The 27512-nt window shown below is 38.3% G+C and overlaps 1 protein-coding gene across 3 annotated transcripts; it reads left to right on the top strand.

Moving 5' to 3' along the window:
- The first annotated feature begins 352 nt into the window (after window positions 1-352).
- Window positions 353-27327, top strand: LOC115340728 (desmocollin-2-like). Of its 3 annotated transcripts, XM_030012703.2 has the most exons (17): window positions 353-594; window positions 3220-3304; window positions 5918-6120; window positions 6593-6718; window positions 7963-8118; window positions 9062-9206; window positions 10439-10605; window positions 12278-12412; window positions 13676-13861; window positions 15321-15580; window positions 15798-15940; window positions 17697-17912; window positions 19537-19770; window positions 21807-21928; window positions 23228-23464; window positions 24081-24126; window positions 24211-27327. In XM_030012703.2, the coding sequence occupies exons 1-16, from the start codon at window positions 556-558 to the stop codon at window positions 24114-24116; spliced, it is 2490 nt and encodes an 829-aa protein (XP_029868563.1). In that variant the 5' UTR covers window positions 353-555; the 3' UTR covers window positions 24117-24126; window positions 24211-27327. The 3 variants fall into 3 exon arrangements, with proteins under 3 accessions (XP_029868563.1, XP_029868560.1, XP_029868562.1); XM_030012700.2 differs by lacking the exon at window positions 24081-24126 and having other exon boundaries at window positions 358-594; window positions 24211-27321; XM_030012702.2 differs by lacking the exons at window positions 353-594; window positions 24081-24126 and having other exon boundaries at window positions 3246-3494; window positions 24211-27321.
- The last annotated feature ends 185 nt before the right edge of the window (window positions 27328-27512 follow it).

Genomic DNA, 27512 nt, shown 5'->3' on the forward strand with positions numbered 1-27512 from the left:
CGGCGCGTTGCTCCCCGCGCAGCGCGGGACGGCGGGGCGGGGCGGGGGCCGCGCCCGGGAGCTGCTCACCGGGGCAGGCCGGCCGCGGGCCGCGGACCGCGGCGGGGGGACGGGGTCGGGACGGGCGGGGATGAGCCTCCCCGGGCGCATCCCCGCGCTGCTCCGCGCACAGCCGGCGCCGCGGCGGGGCGGGGCGGGGAGTGGAGTGGAGGGGCGGGGAGGGAAGGGCCAGCGCCTCGCCGCGGCGGTGGGCGGGCAGGGCGTCCCAGCGCCGTGCCCGGGACAGGCATTACCCAAAAGGTGGAGGGGAGGGGGGGGGGGCGGTGGAAAAAAAAAAAAGAAGTAATTAAAGTCGCCGCCGCTGCGCGCGGTCCCACCCTCCCCACCGGCCGGCTCTTCTGGCAGACGGGAGGGGACAGAGGGAGACGGCCCACCGCGGAGACACGGCACCTCCGCCTCCTCCGGCACCGCCACCGCGCACTCGCTCGCTCGCCGCGGCAGCACCGACGGCGGCGGCTCCCGCCTTGCGCACCCCCTTGCGCACCCCCGCGCACCATGGCCTCCGCAGCCCCCCGCCTCGTCCTCGGCCTCCTGGTGAGTGAGCGAGCGAGCGAGTGGGGCGAGAGGGTGGGCGCCGGGGGGAGCGGAGCGGAGCGGGCCGGCGGCGGCGCGCGGCCGCGCAGCCCGCGGCGCTTTCCCTCCGCGCGGTGACTTGCTTCACCGCGGGTGCGCAGCGCCGAGGAGGAACTTTCGCGGGGTTGATCTCTGGCTCTCTGTCGCCAGGACGCTTTCCCCTCGGCGGGGTCCGCGCTGGGTGCGGGCGCAGGAGCGGCCGGCAGCCCGCGGCCCGCGCGGGGGAGCGCGGTGGCTGGGCGGCCCCGGGGCGCATCTCGGGGTGCTGCAGCCGGGGGGGACGGGGACGGGGGCGGGGGGGGGGGGCCTCGGCGGAGGGAGAGGACCGGTAGGTTGTTGGGTTAACTCTGGGAGTGATGGTCGGGCGGCTCTTGGCGTGTGTCGTGAGGTTACGCGGTGCACACATGCTCCGGTCGTTCGTGCTGCTTCTGGTCATTCACAGAAAAAACTAAACCGCAGTTCATTTTAGTTAAATCTTCCTCCTCTGTTTCCCCCCCCGACGGTTGTCCCTTTTCCGTGGGAAGGGTTGTGCGTATGGTGTGGAGAGTGTTAAGCTCCTCTGGAAGAGTTAGCTGTGCATTGAACAATTTCAGGGATTTCCTTTACTTTGAATTTACCGTGTTTGTACGTAATTATCAGCTACAGAAAGGCCATCGTCGGGGAGAGCGGGGGAGTTCTCTCTTTTTTTTTCTTTTTTTTTTTTTTTTTTAGTGGATGAGTGATTTGTCTTTTGTTTCTTACCCCCTTCCTTCCCTATTATCATTGCGCTCACGAAAAGAGGGCAGGTGATCGTTTGAGCCGGAAAGAAAAATGCTCGGTAGTGTTGAAGCACTGAATTTATTATTTTTATATTAGTTATATATGCACATTTTAATGAAGGTGTTACTATTCCAGACACTATGCATGCCTGCCTTTGCTAGGATATTAATAATAAAACCCAAAGAAACCCAAGCGAGTTTATTCATATATGTAATTAAAAAAAAAAAAGTGAAAGAAATTCCCCTGTCAAGTAGAAAAAACCAACACCCAAACCCAAAAAACTGCTGAAGTGCCTTTTTTGTATAAAGTGAAAGGACATCACAGCTTATTTTTACCTGGTGTTTCCTTGTATCTTGATATCCATGAATAACTACCATTTACACTTGTTTAACTCCTCAATAGTTCTTCGTGCTGACATCAGACTAGCTTGGCATTACTATTTCAAAAATAGATGTCATTGATTCTTAAAATATCTTAGAACAATGTAATGAGATGTTGTGATTTTAATAACTTAAAAACTAATGCAACATCTATCAGGAGAGAGTGTCTGTCTAATACATAAGCAGGGATGTTTAAATTGTTTTATACATACATATTTTTGTATCTGTGTATATAAATAACGAACAGTATGAAGAGCTTTTATGATGTAGACACAGCATTTAAATTGCTTTAATGCAATGATTAAATTCCACATTTCAACTTTATTTTTTTTAGGTGGTCATAGTTTTTCTAAAGGTTCCTAATGTCCTAAAGATTTTAAAGTATTTTTATTTAAATATTTTCTTAATAAGAATCACAAGTCATTTTCAGAATTTCCATTAGCTATTTACTTTTTTATACCTTTAATCCTAAAGGTATGTGCAAAATAAAAATTACTTTCTTTTTTGCTAGACTTTCATCCTGAGAGAATAAATGTACTTAAAAGGGTGACTACATTTATTTACATTTCTCTATTTCTTTGTTTAATTGGCTGTGTGATTTTTGGATTACAATTTTAAACATCTGGATAGAAACTAGGCAAGATATATATATACACATACATACATATATATATATATATATATATAAAAATAATCTGAGGTCAGTGCTAAATTGCTTTGTGCTGAGGAAAATCTTTGTACCTCCATATGATTCTTTTTATAAAAATGTCTGGTTATCTACTACTCATTTGAATTTTGAGGAGGACCCCATTTTGTAACTGGTTATATGGGAGTGGACTGCTGTGATACACAACGTTTTATTTATGTCATATCTAATTGGTGAAGCTAGATTTAATTAGTTTGTTGAGAATGTACTTTGAAGATGCAAAGTGATATGGAAGTGCAAGTGTCGTCATGGGGTTTTCATAAGACACTTCTCCCTTTAATGTTAAGCATCACCACAGTTCTAGCAAACTGAGTGTTGATGGATTGAACCTTAATACTTAGAGACGCTGTGTCTAAATTGTCCAAGAATGCTATTGGAGAGAGCGCACGGCAAAGCTGTATTTTACCTTTCCACTACTAAAGTAATAGTGTAGTTGAAATCTTCTAGTCAAAGGAAACTCTTGCTGTTAATGTCAATGCTGCCGTGATTTTAGAAAAAAAACAACCCACAAGCCATGGACAGATCCAGGAGCAGTAGTCAGATCTTGTTTCCAGTTTGAAACTTTACATGCTATGCTGCATAGTACCTGAATTTTTAGCTGCAGTGTGCTTTCCGTGCCATTTCACTGGCTTGTCTTAAAAAACCAAACAAACCAAAGGCAGCTTCAGTGTCTGTAGTTATTATTCAAAATACCGTGTAATTATTATTATTTTTTTCCTGATTTCTTAATTTGTTTTCTAGGTACTGAGTTTGTGCTGTGAAGCTTGCAAGAAAGTAATTTTTCATGTTCCTTCTGAACTAGAGGCTGACACGTTGGTTGGCAGAGGTGAGAAACTGCGAGATGCCTGTCTTAACAATACAACATTACACCTTTGCTGGAGATGCTGTTAACAGCGAAGGAGACTCTTTTTTTTTAATGGAATGAATGGATGACTGGACAGCCAGTTAAACAGCTGGATCAGCCTTTTTTATGAAGGATACGCCCTGTGTTTGTTACGGATTTGAACACTGGCTCCGTGCATCCATTTGACTTTTGCGTAAACAGCTATTGTCAGGTTACAGTATTTATTTTAAAACTAGAATGCCAGTTTAATGTTTTCAAAATTTGGAGTTTAGGGCTTAGTGTTTAATTAAGTCACTTGATATTCCAAAGTGCATCCGTAACCCACAGACCCATATGAAGAAGGCAGTAAGTCATTTGGATAATGGAAAAGAAAAAAAAAGAAGACAAAACCACACAGCCAAGCACCCAGAAGCTGCTGATCTGTGAAGCACGGATGTGACTGCTCAGCGGTGCTGGGGCATTCAGGGCACGCAAGGGGACACGTTGCAAATGCGCATTCGGTTGGGAGGGTGGTCCTGTCTGACTGGATGGTCTGTCTCGGATTAGGGCAATGTGCAAGTGACTGAGAGGAATAGGGGAGACCAGAAAACAGCCCACTTTTTTTTTCAGACCAGCCTTTGAAAGGCAGCTTTTCAAGATGTGGCATAGGAGCTGCTCCAGGGTTCTGTACTGCCTGAGACTGAATTTGAGAATTCAGAGGTGCCCTGTGAGAGTCCTAGGACAACAGAGCAATATGCTCCAAATCTGCGATCCTAATCCATATTCCTACAGAAGGAACAAGTAAAGTGGATTGGTAGTTCATGATACTACAAGTGCTCAGAAAATCTAGCCTTAAAAATGAAAGTTCATTGAGCTTACCATGAAATTTTAAAATGGAAGGTTGTTACAGTTGTTTTTTCAGCATGTTCTCAGAAACTTTAGCATTTCTCTGTGTAAATAAACCTGATTTATATAAAAAGAAGGCTTCATGTTATTACAGTGCTGTGAAAGAAATTGCGTAACATTGAACTTAAACTTTTTTTTCCAAACATTGAACAAAATCTTTATAGTTTGAATGACATTAATTAAACATTTATTGAGAAAGCATAATATATTTTGCATTGATACAAGAGCCATAGCTTGACAATAAAACGAGTCGGGATTTTTCTGGTTGTTGTAAGATTTTTTTATATTTCTGACTTACATGATGTATATGAGAGGCTGTAAAGAAAAAAGGTCCCACGAAGCTATGGCTAACTGAGCATAATGTTGACTCGCATAACCATCAGAAACAAAATCTCCAGTTTGGTATGTTTGGAAATGCAGTGCTGTAATATGCAGCAGTATGAGACACCTTTAAGTGAGGCAGTGATACTCTCTTCAATACTAAATTTTCATTGTACAGATTGACAAGGGGGAGGAGTCACTGCTGCACTACTATAGAAAGCCTAGGAAATATTTAATTGAACAGTTAAAAGGAAGCCTTAAGAAGAGGAAGGAAGAAATCACATCATATTTAAAATTATGCTTCCCATCTGTTCTTGCATTCTTGAAAGGGAAATGAATTTTAGTTTATTGAAAATATCATCTACATATATGGGGTGAAATTCTGAATCTAGTCTACTCTGGGAATTTTGCAATCAGCTTTCACAGAGCATGGTCCCATCCACTATGATATCGTTGAACAAGTATTGAAAAGTTTTGATTTTGAGAACATGACACTGACACCTCTTGTACTCTGCAAGGATCATTAGTTTAGAGTTTAGGTCTCTGGCCTTCATCTTTTTCAGGTGCCAAATCGTTCTTGCTTAGTGCTGTGGTCCTACTGCAGTTCATAATGATTATTCTGATTTTGCTTTTTCTCCAGCTTTAGTGCTGAATTACTCGCTGATGAACCAAGTTTACTGAAGTGCATTAAAGTGTATTTCAGCCACAAGTGATAGCAAATGCAATAAAAATACCTGAGAAGTACGCTGAACTTACCTGGTACTTCCTATAAAGTGCATGGGATTCTATCATGTACATATTAAAAAATTGTGAATCGTTTGTTCTAGAGTTAGTCTTTATCTTTCTCATCTGTCTGCCTCATAATTTAAAGGCCTTTGTCCTCCCAAGACTATTAAATCACATAGTACCAGTCAGTGCTTTCCTCCTGAGGGCAAAACTTCCAAGTTGTAATATCTCCATTGGGCATTTGCATTAATTAATCATCTTCACTGATTTTGTGGGGCATGGAGCACAAGGCAAATGTAATAGCTACTGATCCAATCATGAGTGTGTCAATAATGTTTTTTGCATTTAAATGTATTAGTTCATCTCTGATGCTTCAATAATTTTACCAGTGTAACAGTGTCTTGTCAAAAGATATCCATGAAGCACCCACAGCCTTTAGGAAACACTTACAAACACAAGAGTGGAAATTCATGTAAACTTGGTCAAATTTGAGTGCATAAATGGGTTCTAGAATCTATATTTGTGATGCTTAAATACTGAATGACCAAATTTTTGAAGACTCCATGTGTCAGTAAATATAATTTTTACTTAGGGAATTTTTTTTGTTTTGTGAGGGATGTTATTGTTTCGCTGTTTGAGTTATCTGAATATTTTTTCTTACAGTTGATTTGAAAGAATGCCTTCAGTCTGCAGAGTTTATCAGTTCCAGTGATGGGAACTTCAAAATTCTAGAGGATGGTTCTGTGTACACAACATCTGCTGTTTCTTTGTCTGCTGAGAAAAAAACTTTTACCATATTACTTAAAGACATTCAAGAACAAGTAGAAGAGAAAATACATGTTAGCTTGGTGGAAGATGAAAAAAAGGTGAGCTTCTCATTTAAGATACCTTACTTATTTGAAATACTGTTTCACAAAGTACAGCTTCATGCTGGGTAACTGAGTTGAGTTTTGGAATTCAAATAATCAGGCAAAGCACTCTGGTGTAGAGTGTATTTTTATTTAGCAGTTGTTGATTACTGTGTCACTTAAGTCAGCAGACTTCCTTTCTGAAATGGGAGATGCTAGCAAGGAGCTTAATCAGGAGTGCCAAGAATCTTAAAAGCCGTGTTTGAGGAATTAAAGCAGATTTTATTCGTGCAAAGTATTACAATGAATGGAAAAACTCTTGGAATACTATCACAGTTATAATCAGAAGTAAAGACCTTGGAAAAACAAATGGTCAGTGGGAAAACTGGAATGGAGGGAAAAAAGTTGGAAACACAGGACAGTAGTTAAGCAGAAATATACACAGTTAAGAATATATGTATATATTCTTACCTGTCTTTTTATCTTATAGACCCAGACACAGAAGACTAGGCATGCTAGAGATACAGTTCTCAAGCGAACCAAAAGAAGGTGGGGCCCTATTCCATCTGTTATGATAGAGAACTCCCTGGGACCTTTTCCACTACAAATACAGCAGGTATATTTTATATGTATCCTAATTTTATGACACAAGCTATTTTTGCATGTGACTTTTGTCATAAAAGAAGAACAAAAGTGAGCGCTCTGATACTACTGATGCCATTCCTGCTGTTATTCCTCTGTCTTGTTCTGTCTTGTTCATTGTGTATCTTGTGACCTTGTAGCTGAAATAACTTGTGATCATACTTGTTGGGGTGAACTGGAAATGTGCAAAAGTTGTAAAAAGGAGGGAGGCATGCTATCAGACGAGAGCTATTTGGCCTGGAAATCAGCGAAGTGTGTAATTAAAAAAACCAACAAACAACCCTCCCCCCCAAACACTGCTTAGAAAAAGGTTTTGTAGACATAGAGTGGGGGAAGTCTTACCTGCATGTCTGCATCCTTTCTGGAGCTTGAGGTGTATACCTGTAGCATTGAAGACTGAGTATGGCCTATATTATTAAGAAAAGTACTTACTGTAAGAAAGCAAGTAGGCGTGAAAGAGAAATGTAAGAACTAAAGTTATCATAGGTCCATCTAGCCTTCACTAGATTACAGAGTGGCTGGTAGCAGATGTGTAGAGACAAGTGTAATAACAGAGTCTGTGCAGAGCAATCATTTTTCTACTATCTTACCTTCCTAGCTTCTGGCATTCAGTAGGTAAGGAAGGTATTTTGGGAGGAGAGTGTTTATAAATAGATAACTGCTAATGTTACCTCCTTGGTGCTTGTAATGAGATGCAGAGAGGCTACCTGAATTAGCATATCTCTGGACTATACTCTAGGTGGTCTTCTTTCCCTTCCCTCTCTTTCCCTTCCCTTCTTTTGGTTTTTCTTCTCTAGTTGCAAATCACATTCTCAATGAGTGCACTAAAACCAAAATCTCTTGAATGGGGACAGAAATAATAAGCCATCTGTATCTGAATGTGCCTTGTATGTGCAGTATTCTAGAGAGATTAGATTTCAAAATAATTTTTTTTATGCACACTGTCATTTCTTTAATTGTTCGATAGTCCTAAACATTTCTGAGTTTGAATTAACTACTCCTTCTCATGTGCATGCATTATAAAGGAAGGCAGTTACATAGCAAGCTGTTCTCCTATTCTGTGAAGTTTAAGCTGCTAAAGAAGTAGAATTAAATCAAGTTTTGTTTTTGTTTTTTTGAAGAGTTTCTGCTTGTGCTAAATATGATCATGAAAAGGGGAAAAATATATTAGAATGATGCTGCTATTTTTCCTTGGGCTTAAAAATGTGTTCTTTATAGGTCCAGTCAGACACAGCTCAGAACTACACCATTTATTATTCTGCAAGTGGACCGGGAATCGATCAAGATCCAAAGGGTTTGTTTTACATAGAAAGAGAAACTGGAAACATCTTTGCTACTCGTGCAGTAGACCGTGAACAATATCCAAGCTTTCAGGTACAGGCCTAAATTGTGTAAACACAATTAAATCTTTTTTTTTCCTGTCATGCATATGTTTGAAAGCGGGGTTACAGGGGAAACTGGGAACAGACAAGATCTGGAATCAGCTGTCTGTTCTGAGTAATATCTTTGGTGTTGTAGAGATGAGATCAGTGACAAATAAAGAAATAGCTGGCCATCTCGATCTTGAGAGTAGTTTTGCTTTTCACTTCTTAGACTCTAATTGCATCATAAATGTAGCGAGGTATTGGATTTGTATCACTTTTGGGAGGAGTTTGAAGTTATCCCAGAGTTTTTCAGGGAAGGTTGGAAAGGTCTGCATAAAAACAAAATCATGAGAAACTCTAGACGGCTGTGGTTTTTTGAGCCTCTCTTTCTCAAGCTGTTCAGGTTTAGTAATTTGTTAACAAGGTACACTGCTCTCTCTACTGGCTGAGAAGTGTAAGAAGGCAGTTAGTAGAAACAAACAGCTTCTAAATAGTTAGGTAATTTGCAGTACCTGTTACTGCACTTTATTAAATTATGTTGTAATGGGCAAATAGTTTTGCTGTTGCTCTTGATTTTGTTCTAATTTGCAATATTTAAATCTGAATTTTTGGTAAGGCTGAGAGTGCCTCATAGACACCTGGAAAAAAAATGTGTTCAAGAGACTTGGCAAAAGCGTTTGACAGAGTTAGGGGAAAAAAAAAGAAAATGATTCAAATACTTGTAGTGTGAGGAATGGAAAGGGGAAAGATTGGAAAGCATTTAAAGGTTTTGTGTTGCTGTCATCGTAAGGTATCAGTCACTTCCCCTTCCATGTGGCTGAAGAGCCTGGTCTTGAGAAGGGTATGCTTGGCATGCTGTATTTCATTTTATTGACTCCTCCATTGAACTAAAAGTGTAATAATACTTCATGTTGCTTAAGCATGAACCCAATTACTGAATTTATGTCTTACAGATCATTTGCTTTGCAACCACTCCAGATGGTTATTCACCAGAGGTACCACTTGTGCATACAATCAGGATAGAGGATGATAATGATAATGCTCCATATTTTACGCAGGACGCTTTTGAGTTTTCTGTCCCTGAAAATTCCAAGCCTGGTAAGAATTGTTTCAAATCAGGGAACATAGTTACCACTGCTCAGCTCAGTTATGTACCAGTATGACTAGGTGTAATCCTGCCTTTTAATGAATTTCAGTGGGATTTCCTAAGGAGTATTTCCTTACAGCAAAAGCTGAATTTGCAAAGAGCAGCTCAAGATTTCTTAATGGTTAGAAATTCAAAAATGCCATCTCAATCATAGTGAAAAGTATTGTTTAAAAAAGAGGTTTTTAAACCCAGATGATTCAATGTTCCTAAAATGGTGTAAGAACTTCAGAACATTATTCTTTTCATTTTATCCAAAAATCACCTGTTTCCATAAAATGTTTTGATTGATGGAACAGCAGTTTTTAACAGATTAGTTTCCTAAACAAATAAATCGGTGGTGTTCTAAGTTGTAAAATGCCTTTGATTAAACTTACAGTACTTGTCTGAGCTGATGAACTAAGGTAGGACTTTTCCTGGGAGAGGGCGGCAGGGGGAGAAAGTCTTGCTTCTGCCCATACCTGTAAAAGGCAGGGATTTGCCTCTTACTGACCTCACGTGTCTGTGTAACAGAGGACAAAAGCAGGGAGAAAGGTGGACCCCAGAGAACAAAGAATGCAAAAGCCACGGTTTGCCACTCCTTGCTCATCTCCTAGGCTAGGGGTATAGAGTGGGGAAAGTCTAACTTGCTTCACAAAAAAGGAAGTAAAGTGTCTTCCCCTTCACCCCAAAACACCAGTTGCATTTCATTCTCTGAGCTGCTCTACTTCTTACTGGGTGAGTTACTGATTTAAAGTGAAGTTCCAAAACCACTTGGGCTATAAGGATGAAGTACAGCAGCACTCCCTGTGAGGCAGTACTGCAGTTTGAACCATGTCAGAAAGCAGCAAACCTCCCCCTCCAGCCCCCGCCGGCAACTCCTCTTCAGCTGTGTTTGGGATGCTCAATTAGAAGTCACTGTCAAAAACACTAACTGAAATCCAACCTTTTCTTTTGATTCTTTCTGACAGCTGCAATAATTACAACTTGGTCTAAGAAGGAAAAAAAATAGACAGAGGATTAAAATAGGCAATTTTGCACTATTATTGTATTTTTACTATTTACTGTGTTCTTAATATTATTTTCATTTAGAGCTAAATGACCAAATAGCTATTTTCATGTATCTAAAATAGAAATACCTGTTCAAATAATTTTTGATTATTTACAGATTTTTCTGGAACTAAAAATTGCTGTATTATGTTCACAGGTGTAGTTGTTGGAAAAGTGACTGCAGAGGACAGAGATGAGCCTTATACTCTGCATACTACGTTGAAATACCGCATTGTGTCACAAAACCCACCAGTAACCCCAGCATTTTCTTTACATGGTGACACAGGTGTCATTGCTGTATTATCACCTCAGCTGGACAGAGAGGTGATCTTTCCTGAAGTATCTTTAGCTGTCATCTAGCACACACAGATAGCTTCTTAACTCTAAATTGCTGGCACGGGAATCACCAGATAAATCTTTCTGTCACCCTTTTTTTGTTTCCTTCTCTAAGGAGCTTCCAAAGCTTTCCAGAGACCTGTAATTGGTCCAAAGAGTTTCTGCATAGATCTGTCATATTCTAGCTAATCTTGGCAGGAGACCTCCCGCTGCTCTCCTATTTGACCTATGGATCAAAAATCCTATGGATTTTTATTCTTCCTCTGTTCATGAATCCCATGAGCCACTGTTTCCTCCTAATCAAGCTCCATTTGAGGTGCTTCTTGCTTCTTTACAGGGAAGATGAACCAACTTTTCTGGAAGTAGTCAGTCATCCTATACTCAACAGAAATATCTCCAGTATCTGAAACCTGAACAGTAATTTTAATTCCTAAAATTAAAATGCAAACCATTTATTCTTATCAGCTAACTTGCAAGTAAATAAGACACAGGAGGTTTTCGTTTTTATTTTATTTGGGGTTTTTTTGTTTGGAGGGGGATAAAATGTGGGCGATTGTTTATGGTAGAAAAATTGACAGGCATGTGTAATGCAAAATAGTATTTCTAGCATAAGACAGTCATTCTAGAAAAAAACACTGCTATGGGTGCATCTGTTTTTGAGGGTAACAGAAGTCATATTCTGGCATACTTGTGTTGCTTCATGGCTGAAAATCCACATTAGCAGTGTGTTGCAAAGTTGTGCACTTGCAAGTACGCTGCTCAACTTTTTTTAACAAGAGAAAAATGCAGTGACTGTGAGTATCACCGTGACTTCTAAGGAAGCAATCACAGTGACTAAGGGAAGGAAAGCTTGAAAAATGAGCCCACTGCCTATCTTTTAAGGATAAACATATGAAGTGGAACAGGAGATTTCTTTCCTTCACCTGAGAAACCTAATGCTACTTTCACGCATTTGCAACTGGAATTACTGGCTTGATTTACAAACTTGTGCGTTTTGTGCCCAGTCCCATCCTGGGTCCCCCTTCCCTAGGTTGTTCAGGTATTAATCAGGCTAAAAAAAGCCTTCAGCTGTCGTGACTCAAGTCAGGGATTTAAGTGGGCTGCTTATCAGTGATCTCCTTGGAACTGATAAAGGCACTGACTCCTTCCTGCCAGACCCTGCCAAATAGCAGACGTTGCCTTGTCATGTATAGCCCAAACAAAGCCTGACTGCAGCACCTTTTCTGGTCATCCTCACTGAAATAAGACACATGCACTGAAACACTTTACCAGCTGGAAACCTAAGGGAATACTCTGTTGCTCCAAAGGGAGACATAGATAGCAGATGGAAGTGCATTGTTTGTATCTTCCAAAACTTCAGGTATTGGAAAATAATGCTGACGTCGTGAGAAGCTTTACTGGATACAGGATATAGCATAGACATTACTAACAGATGCTGAACTCGGTGCTGCTTAGCCACTGAAAAATATTTTACTTGTTTTTATTTTGGAACTATAGGGGAAAAGCCCCAAAGCTAATTGCCACATTTTATAGGAGAGCACTGAATTTAGAGCAGAGTTGGGGAACAGGAGTAAAATATTTAGTTCTACTCTTGTGTGTAACTATGTGATTAAAAAAATGAGTATGTCCAACTTCTGTATGCTTTTATTCATCTTTTCAGCTGGTACCCAGTTACACTTTGTTAGTTGAAGTGAGAGATATGGCAGGTCAGCCTTTTGGTTTGTGCACTACAGGAACAGCTGTCATTAAAATTGAAGATACAAATGACAACGCACCATCCTTTAAACAGTTACAAGTAAGTCTTTATAAATGAAATGTCTGTAAAAAGGTTAAAAAAAAAAAAAAGACTATTTTTATCCCCTTTCTAATTTCTTGATGGGCTGTCCCTCAAATATGAAGCCTAATGCCCTGAGACAGTTAATGCCAATATAGACGTTTGAGAATGCCCTGTTGTTTGTTGTGCTGTTTGGTAATTTGAGCTATTGGTATATTAGTTGTTTTGAGTTGTTTGTCTTATGTCCATTGGGAGAAAGCTTGACTGATTCACTTGTGCTGCAATGCATAGTCTTAGAAATCCCATAATTTAACCATTGTCAGGGAGGGGACAGATTCATTCCTAAGCATTTGTCATGACCTTGTTACCATTTGACCAGCTTTTGGCTAATTCTGTGTTGCAAATGAAAATATTAGTGTCAGTGAAGTAGATGCAAGGATTTTCACTGAGATTTTTATACTTTTCCACCTTTTTCTTCTACAGAAGTGTTATTTAAACCCTTCTTGTTCACCAATAGCTATAACTCAGCCTTAAGTCTTTGCTTATTGCAGCCATCTGTATTGTTCAGGACAGACAGTATGTCTCAATAACCATGTATACTCCTCAAATACCAGAGGAGATTTTGTAATACGAAATTTATGAATAATTCGTTATCCATGAGAAATACATGTGCCTTATCCTTTCCCCTCACTACTGTAGGATATAATCAGTAATATTAATTCAGAATCACTCTTATCTGTGCTTCTTGAGCTTGTGCAGAATAACACAGCTCTTTAAAAAGATTCAAAAATAAGAAAAAATCCTTTCATCCTTTGCCATCCAAGTAGAGATATATTTCACCCGTCTTGGCTTTTCTTCAAGTTCATGTGGTTTGTTTATATATATATTTTTAATTTACCCCAATGCCTTTTCTAATGCTCAGCTTGATCATGTTGTACACAAATTAGCATCTGTAGCTGATATAACTGAAGGGAACTGTGCTAATTTACCTTTCCTGGAAGGAGAATTCTGGACTTAATTACATCAGTGATAGTTTGAGTATATGAAGGAGCTGAGATTTCAACTGTGCTGGCAGGAAAGGTTTACTGTTTCACTTAGGGTGTAAGGGAGGAGTGGAGGAACTATGCTAGTGTGTGAAAACAAAATAAATCATTACAGCAGCTTGGTAAATTGACCCCTTAGGTTTAAGTAGTCTTATTTAAATACAGTGTTCTTCAGTCCTGCATCGTGGAACAATATTCTCTGATTTAAATTGATTTTTTTTTTTTTTTCGGATACTCCAAGTATGAAACACGAGTGGAGGAAAACAGAGTGAATGTAGAAATATTAAGGGTCTCTGTTGTTGATCTTGATGAACCTGGTTCACCTGGCTCAGGGGCAGTGTATGAAATTATAAGAGGAAATGATGATCGGTCCTTTGAAATTACAACAGACAAAAGCACGAATGAAGGAGTACTGTGTGTTGTTAAGGTAAGTAAAAATGGAACTGCTAGAGGAAAATTTGTGTGTCTTCAGGTGTTGCTTTTAAAACCAATAATCTAGAACTCATTTTTATTCAAAGAATATCTGTAGCCATCACACAAATCATGCTTTCTTCCTGACCTGAACTGTCTTCTAGAGCAGATCGCATAATGCACTGCAAGTGAGGCTTGTGTGTGGTACGTACCCTACAAAAACTCATCTTCCAGACTGCTCCTCAGTTTTGTGTGCACAGATTTCAAGGAATTCCCTTTGGTTTGTCATTTCAGAAGAGCTTGGTGCTTTTGCCTGATTCCACAGTTGGGAATTGTTTAGACTTTGGGATGTAACTGAGGAATGCTTCATGGCTGGGTTTTTAACAGAAATGGGAGTGTGGCAAAGGAGCTGAGGGATGAGCACCTCCTCCAGTCTTGTTCTCTCTGGGAGTTGTTTAAACTTACTAACTCAGCATAAAACTCTCCAGGTTTTATTTTGCCAGGTAGTGGCTTTAGGTTTGCTTTTCTGGGGTGTGAGGGAGTCCGCATACACACAAGACTATGTGTTAGTTCAGTTACTTGTTACACCCGGTACTTTACAGATGTGAGGTAAAAGGACCACTGTACCTGTGCTCCAGCATGTCCCTTTGACTCTTCGTGCCTGTTTTTCATTATCTGTTAAAACTGCAATAACAGGCAACTTGTAAGGAGCAGAGAAGATTGATATTAAAATTTGAAGTTGTAAATTGTAAGGGTAGAGATGCCAGTTAAATTTGGGGTTTTTATTTATTATGTTTTTTGTTGCTGGTAATTATTAGAGCTTTTTCTAAAGCTATGTCCCTGGTATACAAACCCAGTCGAAATTTCTTATATTTAGTATAATGCTGTAATAGACTAGAGAGTATTATGACTTCAGGATATAAATAGCTCTATTAAAGGCATACCGTGACCTTGGAGAAGTTGTCTGAAGAATAAGTGGTAGATACTTTCTGATCAACCCCACAAGTTCAGATGTATTTGCAATGGGTGAAGTCTTACTGGGAAATAAATGTAGGTGCTAGCAAGGAGCATGATTGACTTGTGCTGGAAAGGAAGTATACGTAACCAAAAATAATGGCCGACTAGATATGGGAGGAGAAAATCCCCCACCACATTTAATTCTTATCTCAGTTCTGTTAGTAATTGACTATCAGAGTATTCATCTAAAATTCTACAGTGGTGCTGCTTACCTTATTAGGGATAGTTCCTCAGGTTCTTTTCTTTGACTAACATAGAACTTAACTTTTTTTTTTTTTTTTTTTTTTTAAATCATGTCCCTTTACTATGTCTCAACCTGGATATTCCAGAAGGATAGCTGACTTGATTTGTCAATAAAAGTGGTACAGTTTTATCTATTTAATAATTGGGCAGTGAAACCAGTACCAAGTTTTGTATTGGTTTGAAGGAAAAAAACCAACACCCCACCTTTGTTACAGGGACTGGACTATGAAAGCGCCAAGCAAAGGATCCTCGTGATTGCAGTCAACAACGAGGCACCCTACATGCTGGCACCACATTCACAACAACTTTCCCAGAGCACCAGCTCTGTTACAGTGCATGTTCAGGATTTGGATGAGGGGCCAGTGTTTAAACCCTGCCAGTTACGCCTAGACGTTAAAGAATGTGAGGAGATTGGGACAAGTATCGGGAGATACCTAGCAGAAGATCCAGAAACTGGAAATAGTGAAGGCATAAGGTATGAAACAATGTTATCTACTAGTTTATTTGGAGTACAGCATGGGCAGGATATCAGAAGGGGGAAATAGTTGTTGATGCTGTATGTATATGTGTGTGTGCATGCGTGCACACACGTTAAGTGTATATGAATACATGTATCTATATATGTACCTGTACATATACTTGTGTGTGTGTATTTGAGGTCTTTAACTAAACAAACAAATTATTCTTGACAGCTACCGGATACCACCTGGCCAATGTAATTGGATCGGTATAGATGAAAGAACAGGTGAAGTCAGAACCATTAAAGTCTTGGACCGAGATGTAGGAGAAATGAGACGAGGTCAATGTAATATCACAGTCCTCGCAGTAGACAGAAGTGAGTACTGAATGTTGTCAGTATTCTTTGTGGTCTGTAACAGATGTTTATGTGCAAATTTAGTGTGGGGACAGCTATACTGGTTCAGACCAGAGGCACACCTAATCCATTGTCTTGTCTTTGGGATAGCTCTATCAAGTGCTTAGGGAATATTACACAGCAGGGAAAGCATTTAAGAGATCAGGATAAATTCTCAATGTTTTCAAAAGTTATCTGCTCCCACTTAAAATCCTTTGTTAAGTTTTAAATTGAGAGATTTTCCTGTGGACTGTATTCCTTTTATTTCCTGACCATTTTTTTTAAGTGGTAGCACCTGGCAGCTGTGAAGTTGGCAACAGAGAAGTATGGAGAGAGAACTTTTTTGGAAAAAAGTTGTTGACCTTGCAACTCTTACTGTTTCCTCCTCTGTTTGACTTCTTGGTGTCTTGTTTTGGAAACCCTTAATTTAAAAGGACCTCTTAAGAATAGCTGTATGCATTGCTGTATGTTATTGCGCTCTTATTCTCAGCCATCTAGGTTCTGTAACAGTGTTCACACTATGTGTGGCTCAGGTGACAAGTGCTTATAATTACTGTGATAGTAAAGGAAGGGTTGTACATTCAGATTCTCATTCTAAAACACGTTTTTGTTCTGATTTAATGTGAGTAATCATCTATTCTTTCTGATTAATTTGGGTATATGCATTAACTGTAGGAAAAGACATAGTTTTACCTCAACATCATCTAGCCAAGAAGATTAAATACACCTTTCACTTCCCAAATGCTAAATGTAGCAAATGGATTATCAAAGAAGAATGTTTAGGCTTATAGGTCACACTTTTAATTCTAAAATATGTATCTTACATTAAAAAGGAAAAATGGACTGCCTTTATAAATCCAATGGCAGGATTTAGTTTGAACCCTTATGTGCTTAAACATCAGCGGAAGTAAAGAGCAGACTTTGGGAGGTTGCTTTACAGCTAGAAATTCTGACTGTCCAAAGCTTGGATATTAAAATTAAATGTAAATAATATGAATATAAAGTGCTTAGAACTTATGTTGCGTATAAAGTAAATATGATATATGCATCTGCAATCAGGTATTTCAAGAGAAGTTTTAAAAAGTAGACTTGATGGAATTTCACTGGAATGCATATACAAGCATTGACCATTCCTGTATTGGAAAAAATGTAATTAGGAGGGAGAATTCATTCACTGCTTGCATGTAGACTTTGGTGACATAGTATGTGTCACTGCTGAATCCTGCTACCATGGTGACTCAGAGGGAAGAGGACAGAAAGAAGGCCACTGTTTCTGAAAGTGTTCATGTTCCCAGGGGAAGTGAGGGTAGGGAAAGTGTAATTTGTTTTCTCCTTCCAGAAGTGAAAAGGCTGGAGACCTTCACTTTCTGCTTTTGACTCCCAGTTTGGCTTAGCATCCTTTACCCCTACTTTATGGGCTCTTTCTCCTCTCATCCTCCTGTTAGAACAGTATCTGTCCCCACACAGATACACACGCTGAACAAAATACATTGTCTGCACATGCAGAATATGGAGCTTTGGGAGCTGTTGATCCATTCTACAACCAGCCAAGCAAAGAGAAGCAGCCGAGAGAGCTGTGAGAAGTCCCTCACTTTTTGGCTGAATCAGCAGTTGCTCTCCACCCTACTTCTAAACTTGGATATTACAGTTGATGATATTTCATTGTGAAAGCTTGGACTAGAAATAAATATGTGAATGTTAGAAGTAAGTGCTAAAAGTAGTTATTTTTATCTCCTAGATGGAAAAACAGGCACTGGAACAATTCAAGTTTTCATCCAGCCTGGTAACAAGAATTTCCCACGAATCACTAAAACCGACTATATAATGTGCAGAGACAGAAAACCAATCTGCCTTACTGCACAGGATGGTGATGAGTCTCCTTACAGCACACCCTTTGTATATCGCATAACTGACCGTAGCTTGGCTTCCATGTGGAAGATAACTCGACACAATGGTATGTTAAGACTTCCCTCTCCACACTTAGCTGTAGGTTGCCAGAGGAGACTTTGCTACTTCTCCCTTGGGTGGGCTGTAAGAATAGATTGGATGAATTTATGTTTGGAATTGGTGTAGTCAGTGGGGCTAACAAGGTAGCTCTGATGGTCTCTAGCGGTTCCTCAGTTTCCTTTGCCTTACAGATCAAGAGTGTGCCAGAAATAAGGGGGAACAGCTAAAGTATTCTTTATCTTGACTGTCCTGGGTTTGAAACAGTTTGCAGAAATTAAGAAGGTGGGAATGTTGGTATCACAAAGGCAAGGAGAAGGATATTGTATTCCGCCTCTTAAAGTGTAAACAAGAATCTGTCCCCAGCGTCCTTGTGTCAGCAGTCATCTGCTGTCTGATATTACGATGTAAAAAGATTAGGTGGGAGAACAAAAGCCGATGTAATGCATTGCATCAACACCTCTGGAAAAGGAAGTGTATGTTCGTAATTCAGAAGGAATTTAAGAATGAAATGGCTAATACTCCAAAGAAAAATACAACTTTTCTTAGGCTGCTATTATGGTGGAGAAGTGGAAAACTGAAACTTTACCTAAAATTGATTAGAGGCTTATTAAAAAAATCCTGGCAGTTTTTTTTCTTAGTACGGCTGTCAGCCAGCACATTTTTGGTGAAGCTGAGCTGGGTGAAAGAAAGCATTACTATCTCCCTTAATATATTTATATTAATTTTTATAATGTTGATAAAAGTAGATAAAGAATTTATTACCAAATGAATCACTGTTTCCTAAAATTTGCTCGTATAAAAAGTTATAGCCAATGGTGGTTTCCTGGTGGCTGCTAGATGATGGCAACAAGAGCAGCACATACATTTGCTACTATGTTGTGAATTAGCCTGAAAAGCATCTGATTCTGAAGTGTTCAGACAAACATTCACTAATGAAAGGCAAAAGAGAGCAAAATCTGAGAGCAAAGACATCCAAGAGTTTCAAGGTTTATATTAGGCAAATTGAAAAAACATTTTAGATGGTACATGTTGCTTCATATACCTCATCATAAAGCAACCATTATGTACACCAGTGCCTGTCTTGTGCGTATTTTTTACAAAGTATTTCTTTCACCCTTTAAAACACGTAGTCACTAATCATTGCCACTTAGCAAGGCAACAGATTAAATGGATTTTACTTCCCACAGGATATAGCCATTCCCACTGAATATAGGAATTGAGCTAAAGAGTGGAAGACGTATAAATTAAGCTTATGATTAATTATTCCAATCACACTACCAGAAGTCCTCTTAATAAATGTTGGTTTAGTTGATGGTCTTTACTAGTAAGCCCAAATAGTGTCATTTACTGTAATAAACTGAATCAGCTTCAGAGTTTCAACTCATATGTTATCAGAAGGCTATATAAGATTTGCTTTTTCAGTTCTAACATTTAGAAGGTGCTGAAAGTATAAATCCTTCCAAGATGTAGTTTTGTGTCAACACACTTCAGCTAGCTTTAAACTAGCTAATGTGGAACTGGTAGCAGTATAGGTGTAAGAGAAGGGAAGTTCGTGATTACGGTCGCTTTTGTGACAACAGAGTTTCAGGTATTGTTAACATTAGATCTGGTTTTGTCTTTTTTTTTAACAGATAATTCTGTGTATCTTTCACCAAAGGGTGATATTCCATTTGGAACATACAGTATTCCTATAAGTGTGATTGATAATGGAGGAAAGGTAGGAGAGAACCAGGTAACAGTTAACCTCTGTGACTGCGTTACTCCAACCGAATGCAATAGCCAGATCCGTGTACTTCCTGGTGGAAACGTTACTCTTGGTGTATGGGCCATCCTTGCAATGATCTTAGGATCACTATTATTGCTGCGTAAGTATGCTTGGTTTTTTAACATGAAGTGCAAAACAATTTTAAAATCAGCTGAGAGAACCTGATGCAAACTTGATTCAAACATTTCTTTTTTTTATTTAGGCAGTTGTATAGCCCTCATCACTAACTTAATGTACCTGCTCTGTTTGTGTCGATATCACAGGCTTTTTGCTCTCATCTTGTGCTGTAGTTACTGCGTGTGGATTTTTTGTTTTTTCTTTTAAGTAGATTTTATGTAAGATGTTCTGTGTATTCATGTTAGCAAGGCCAAAAAACCTGCATGAACTGAAAGAGGATGAGATTTGTAGTGCTTATCAGATCTTGTCTTGAGGCAAGCATAGTGAAGTTTGTGAGTTTAGTGCTGGTTTTGGGATGCACATTTCTGTTTGTAGGAATGCTGAAATCAGTTTCCTAGAGCTTTTTGTGACCTTTCTTGTGTCATGGATTAAAACATGGAGTATCTGAGACATTGAATTTCACAAGGGATTTTACAAAAGCCAGTGAAGGCCTGTGTTGAAGGACAGGTTGGATACTTCCACAACAGACCAAACCCTCGAATACATGTTGTGTTACTGCAGTTGCCCAAAGATTAACAGATTCTCAGCAGGTTAATATTGCTGTTAACCAGTGAGGCTGTGACAGTGGTACATAATAGCACAGTCAGGTCATTTTTTTTTTAATTGGAATCAGACATAGTCTGACTAACAACATCTTTAAAAACCACCAGAGGACATGCTACAATAACAAATACTTCAGATTTTGGGGTTTTTTTTCTTCTTTTTTTCTTCTTTTCCATTTTTTCTGTTAATGATCAACCTGTCTTGCCTGTGTTCAGTCTTAGCTAGCTGTTCTTACTCAGGTAGATAGAACACTGGGACCTGCACATGTTTTGAAGATTAGGTAGGTCCATGTTTTATCTAAACAGGGCAGGTACCCAAATTTGCGTTATAGCCCAGAGGTGGAACTTTCAGATGTGGGGATACTCAGTAGGGGGACTGTGTGAAACGTCAGCTAGGTTTCTGTCACTACCCCTTGACTGCATTCCTCCCAGATAGACCCATTATTTTATTGTGGCTAGGTGTTACCCTGTGTATTCTCTGCTCAGTGCTGTCATGGATGTTGTCTTCCCATCTGTCAGCATCAGTAGGTGATCTGCTGTAACCACTGATGCAGATCTTGCTGATGGCTGAGCTGCAGAAGCTAAATGAACTTGAAAGTGGCTCTTGGCCAATTTCCACACAAGTTTCTGTGTTCAGAGATCAGATTGCTCAGTGGGCAGTTAGGCAGAACTGTTCTATTCCTTGTGGGCTTCCTTATTCTTAAGCTATCAACTTGAAAAGAGAAGGAAAGAGTGGTTCTCTGAATGAAATGTTCAGTCCTTTGTTTAGGAGAGGTATTAGTTGCTCATGATTCTTTTATACAAAGTCATTTCTGGCTGAGTCTCCATGACAACACAAAGTAGCATTATAGGAGGAATAAGCTGAATACAAGGAATTAAATAAGATTGTTCTGCAACATAATGTTTGAAGTCCTCCAGGGTTCTGCTGACCTTTCTGTGAAGCAGAAGTTTCTGGTATTGGGACCTTTAGCTTGCATGTTAGGTCATTATGATATAATTTGACATCTGTGTATTCATACATGAAAAATGTCTTACGTACAACCTTGTTGTAGGCATAAGACATGATTTTTTTTCCCTGGATTTAGTCTAAATTTTTTATTACTGTGAAATTTTGCAGTCACAGTGTTTTTATAAAGGATGCTTGCATTTCTTTCAGGGAAACCAAGATGCGTTTTAGAAGAATGAAATAGTTCAACAGTGTAGTGAAAACTCCATACAATATTTGAAAAAATGTGTAGATATATATATATACAGTTTTGAGTGTGGGCATTTTTTGGAAATAAATTATGTTTTTAAACCATACTTGATGCTTAGGCATTTAAAAAGGCTAATACAACAAAATTCATTATCAGACAGAAGTAGATACCATTATGAGGTAAAGTTCATAGTATCTTCCTCACTTATTTCTTTTCCATAGTAATCCTGATCACAATTTGTGGCTGCTGTGGCTCTGGGGTAATGCACAGGCATGTGACTGATGATTGCGCCAATCACAATTTAATCATTTCAAATACAGAAGCTCCAGGAGAGGAAGTGATGGTATGTTGTCTATTTGCTTCAATGTAGAAACATGCAATTAAGATGTCCATAGCATTTCAGTTTGAGAACAGGACTACCTGCAAGTGATTTAGTAAAGGAAATAAGCAATAAACGCAGGGATCATTAGATGTGCTTTGCTATTCAACAAGAATTTGAAAATTCTTCCTTTAGGCAGAGTTGGTAGTACCATATATATTTAAACATATCCTGTAGCTGTTAGCCTGGCTGCTTATAATTATAATTTGGTTGGAACTTTGAGGTGAACATTTTAATCACTTGAGATATTTTCAACAATGAGATTAGATAGAAATTTACTATTTTGCCTATGTTGAATGTGTGCTTATGGCAAAACCTTATTGCTTTTCCTTGGAGAAGGATTTTTAAATTTAGCAGATAGTCGTTGTAAATTAGAGGTACAATTTCTGCCCTCCCCTGAAAAATGACCCCAAATACAGTTGATTTTTGAGCCAGTGGTAATTGAACGGTCCATGTTAGTAAAATACGTTCTTGCTTTTGGCATCCAAACTTTTTTAAGATTCAGTCTACCATGAACAGAGTCCAGACCAGGACTGCGTTCATATAGGAGGACTTAGCTCTTCAGACTCTTCCCCTTCTCCTCTGTCCCCCACACCCTGACTTTGTCCTCCCCAAGAAAAGGAGATTAGTTTAAAAACCATTGAGTTTACTTCATGTTGAAAACCAAGAAATCCTAATGGTGACAAATGTCAAATTTCTTGTTGCCTGTGAAGCATAATGTGGTGCCATTATAAACTGATAATGTAGTTTTTAATGTAGTTAGTATGATCCCATACTAGTTTTTCCATATTTCACTCAGTGCACAGACTTAATGTGTGAAGAAACAGAATGAAATTTATCCATATGACTGTATATCTGGCTTAATGGGTTACAGGTTGTTGACTTTGAAAACCAAACATTATTTTCACATGATAATTTAAGAAGCTAGCATGCGGATTATAGTACAGCTTTCACTGGGATAAGGATTCAGTTTTTGGATCTCATATCATGTTTAAATGCAGATTTATTCCCCCCGCCCCCTCCCTTGTTGTAGTATCCTTTCCAAAGAACGCTTATTGACCTTTATACACTAGGTACTAAGGATAACTTTTTGTTCAAAATATCACGGTGCAAAGCTGGAGACTTTTCAATTTTCAGTATTGACAGTTCCTGAATGCTGTTTCATCTTTTGAATGAAAAAAAAAAAAAAACCAAAACAAAAAACCACTAAAAAAAAGTAAAAAAAAAAAGTAAAAGTATCCCCACTACTCCATCTCTTTTCAGGATCACAATATAATTCCTCTACAAAATACAACTGATCAAGGAGGATATGGAATAAAAACAGGAGATCAACAAACATTTGAAATGGTAAAAGGAAGAGGGCATACCTTGGAATCAGTCAAGGGAGGTGGACATCAGACTCTGGGATCGGTTAAAGAAGGAGGAGGACAGGCTATGATGGATACGTGTAGATACTCGTACTCAGAATGGCATAATTTCACACATCCTCGTTTAGGTGAAGTAAGTATTCTGAAACTTTTTTTCTGGAGTGTAGGTTACGGTCAATATATGCAGACTTTTCAAGGAAGATATGTGTTTGTGCTAGAAAGGTGGCTTTCTGGTTTTGGTTTTGTTTCGTTTTTCCTCTCCTTTGCTCCCCTGCATCCCCTTTGGAATATTGCCCTTTCAAAAAGTCATCCTTTACATATTTTAGACCTAGGTGTAAATGACTTTCTTCTCCTGGCTTAAACTATAGGCAGTATGCTATTTTTCATTTAGAATAATTACTTTTGTTAGTTTTTCTGAGAATGTCTATTTGTTTTTATTCTAACTGCTTGCTTTGTACTAATTTAAACCTGGTATTTATCTTAGCAATGGTGCAAGAATGAATGTACAGCATTAGAAATGTAGTTACTCCATGCTTTGGAGATCAAAAACTCTCACTACTTGCCTAACTAGTTATGTGTAAATCAGTCTTTTAATTTCGAGTGGATTTTAGTTGCTTGACAGGTTATTTAAACAGGTTCTTCCTCTTTTATTGTTACATACATGATTAGTAGAAATGATTTCTTTATTAAATAGTTATATTTTGTAGTCTTAATGATATAGACCAATCATGTGCATTTTTTGTATGTAGGAATCCATTAGAGGACACACTCTGATTAAAAATTAATCAATGAAAGGTAAATCAAAAGAAATTATTTTTATGCAATATGTTTAGGATAACAATTTAAGAAAATAATAAGGTGTGTTCTCTTCCTATGCAGAAGGTGCACCTTTGCAGACAAGATGAAGAACAGAAGCACTCTGAAGATTATCTCCTTTCATATAACTATGAAGGAAAAGGATCCTTGGCTGGCTCTGTAGGCTGCTGCAGTGATCAGCATGAAGAAGAGGCGCTTGACTTCTTAGATCAGCTGGAACCCAAGTTTAGGACATTAGCAGAAACATGTGTAAAAAGATAAATGTGCCTTTCACAGTGCTGAAAAAACCTGTAAATAAGTGGCTGTCATACTTTTGTGATATTAGGTATTTTGGAATTGAGGGGGGGCAGAGGCTTGTCAAAATGAATATAGACTGGTGAGAGTGTAAGTAACTTACTTTAAATTTACAACAATTTTTTTTAATCTCTGCTAGACACAGTCCATCAAAAATAAGGGATTAAAAATACTTTTTCTTTAGACTATGTTAATATAGTAATGCTAGTTTCTACTTAGATTACATTTCCTATTCTTTGTGATTCCTTAAAAGGCAAAACTTGGTATTGTCCTTTTAATTAATTATTCAGCTTCAAAATTTTATTGTATTTGGCTTTGGAGAAGGAAAGCTTTTTAACTCACTGTTTCTTTGTTTTCTTTTAATTCTGTAGAAATAAAAAAAAAGCCATTACTGGTAGACATCAAACACCTTGTTAATTTTTAACTTATATGAACTGAGATACAAAACACTTTTTCATTTTTCACATAAATACTGATGAATACATTAGAAAACTTTATATTTTGATTGAAAATTAAATATATATATATTGTATATATGTAAAATAATATAAAAAAAATATATTTTTCTCCTAATGGGTTACCACCCATCAAACTTGCTATCCTAAGGGATTTATGGCATCACCACATAGGGTATCAGCATTGTATGCGAGTATATATTTTTCTTTTAAGGAAATAAAAGATTTAAAAAAAAAATATCAGGAAATAGGGGTAACTGTCATACTTCAAATGAATGCAAGACAAATCTCATGTTTACTTGACATAAGTTTGTACCTCAGTTTCTTGTGAGTTTTAACATAGTTATCATTGCAGAAATGATGAATACTGCCAAGAGTTTTGTCCAGTGTAGCTACCACAACCTTTTTTACTTGCCTTGTTACAGACTTCATTAAACTGTTTCTGTAAGTAGAACTTGACAGAAGATACAGCTCAAATGGATTTAGCATACACTGCATTAATAATGTGTTTTAAAGATAGCTTTATTTGGGATGCAGAATTACACTGGGATAAACTGTCTGTTTTGAGCGTATTATGTGGTGGTTGTAGAGGTAAGCATTTACACAGATCCCTGGCAGAAATCATCTGAATCCCATTTATTATTTTACTAGATTAAGCATACATATACACTATATATATATATATATATACGCAAAACTCTGAAATACCTTTGGCAGATGAGAGTAGTGAGACCTGAATGCTGCCATAAGCTATTTCTGGAATTCAGCCTCTGCTTCCCAGGTTTTATATATTTTTAATATTTGCACTCCTGGTTAAGTAATCTGTTCTCTGCACTCTGGGAATTCTCTTGTGCCTTAAAAGAACTCTTCCTGCCTATGAGAAACTTGTGCAATTACTTATTTCTGTTGCTATAATTCTGCTTTTAGGTTTTGCTCTGTAAACACATGCCTTAGGGAGATAGTTTTAAAAATTTACTATAGCTAATGATCTGTAAAAGGAATTATTAGTAACAACAAAGAGTCATGCTGCTCTAAATTTCAGTGCACAGCTGCTGCTGACTTCCAGTGGTTGCAGTTCATTCCACACAAATTACAGTCAGTGAAAACGCCATAATATTATAAAAACTTACCAAAGTTATAAAATAGTACTTTTAAAGCCTTCTGTTTCACACTGTAAATGGGCTTCAGAATCTTTCTGATAAGTAGCTGTGGTTAATAACTTCATAGACCAATGTTAAATGTATTCTAGTCTATTGTTTGAAAGTGGTGATGAATTCATCCTGAACTAGGTACACTGCCCATGGTAAGAGTGACAGTCACCAGCAGCAAAATACTGGATGAGAACCAAGGTGTTACTAACTAACTTTATTTAAATAATGCATACTAACACTACACTTCTGAACACTACTCTTCTTTATCACTAACATAAATTAGTTTTGCTGTACATGGATAGGCAGATCTGTGGCTGCTGTAAGTCAGGATACTCCTGCTGATGCCAGTGGAGCTATGCTGACTTTATGCCAGGTGAAGATCTGTCCCCTAGTGATTTCCTTGCTTCTTTGTGCCTTGCATCTTTACTTATTGGCTATATGCTTTTTAAGGTAATGTTAATGTCTCCCCCCACCCCCCACCTTTTAATGTTTGGTGGGTTTGTTATTTTTTTTTTTTTAAATTATATAAAAATCCTTTAGTTCAGAAGGACCTAGGATAAATAACAGAATGCACTCTTTTGAAAATTACTTGGGGGGTGGCATAGAGAAGCCTCTGGAAATATGGTGTTTTTCCTCATGAAATGTAATAGTAGTACTGTTCTAAAAGAATAGACCAAATTTGTATGAACTTTAATTGAATTGGCGTTGGCTATTTTAAGTAGATGGTCACCATCTGGAGCTAAAATAATAACTTACTGAAATCAAAATAACGTTTTCTAGTCTAATTCACCTTAAAAATGTTTTCATTTTTTTCTTTTACATTTCAACAAACATAGTTAATTAGTTACTTGCATTTTTTGTCCATTTTTAAACAAAGCACAAATTTGGAATCACTTCTACTTGTTTGTCTCATTTAAAAATTAACGTTCTGAACTGAACCAGCTATTTCTGTAAAACCAAGAGTAGAAAGGTAATTGAGATGCTTTAAAAAAAATGAACTGTAAAACATTATTTTCATTGTATCTTCCAATCATGTGAATGAAAGCTGTGTAAAGCATAAAGGTTTACAAATACTAAGTACCAAATAACATTTGTGTAAAGCTTTACAAATGAAATGTTTTAGAATGTGTAATTCACTCGTTGTTACTGTCTTGAATCACCTTAAAAATTGTGAAGATTTGTTCTCTTCAACTAGTTAACTTGCAAACTATCTAGTTGTGTCAACATTATCTTAACATCATGTTTTAGGTATATTTTGTACAACAGTGAGTAATAAATTTTTTGCAAAATAAAAGGAACTTCTACAAAAACTGTTTGTTTCTTGTACATGAGCTAGTTTATAAAGATAAGCATGCCTATTTCTGAAGGGGCCTGGATTTTTAAATTTTAATTGGAGTGTTTTTGCAATGTTACACTGCCATAACACTAGGAGTACTTGTCCTTGCAGCATGAGCAGTGGTGACTT

The sequence above is a fragment of the Aquila chrysaetos genome, chromosome 4, assembly GCF_900496995.4.
Source record: "Aquila chrysaetos chrysaetos chromosome 4, bAquChr1.4, whole genome shotgun sequence".
Lineage (NCBI taxonomy): Eukaryota > Metazoa > Chordata > Aves > Accipitriformes > Accipitridae > Aquila > Aquila chrysaetos.

What these genes read in the sequence shown, in the direction of transcription:
- LOC115340728 (XM_030012700.2), top strand. Translation starts at nt 556, where the DNA reads ATGGCCTCCGCAGCCCCCCGCCTCGTCCTCGGCCTCCTG. An exon ending in TTCCACTACAAATACAGCAG is followed by an intron (nt 6,719 to 7,962) that starts GTATATTTTATA and finishes TGTTCTTTATAG; the next exon opens with GTCCAGTCAGACACAGCTCA. An exon ending in AGGATCACTATTATTGCTGC is followed by an intron (nt 19,771 to 21,806) that starts GTAAGTATGCTT and finishes TCTTTTCCATAG; the next exon opens with TAATCCTGATCACAATTTGT.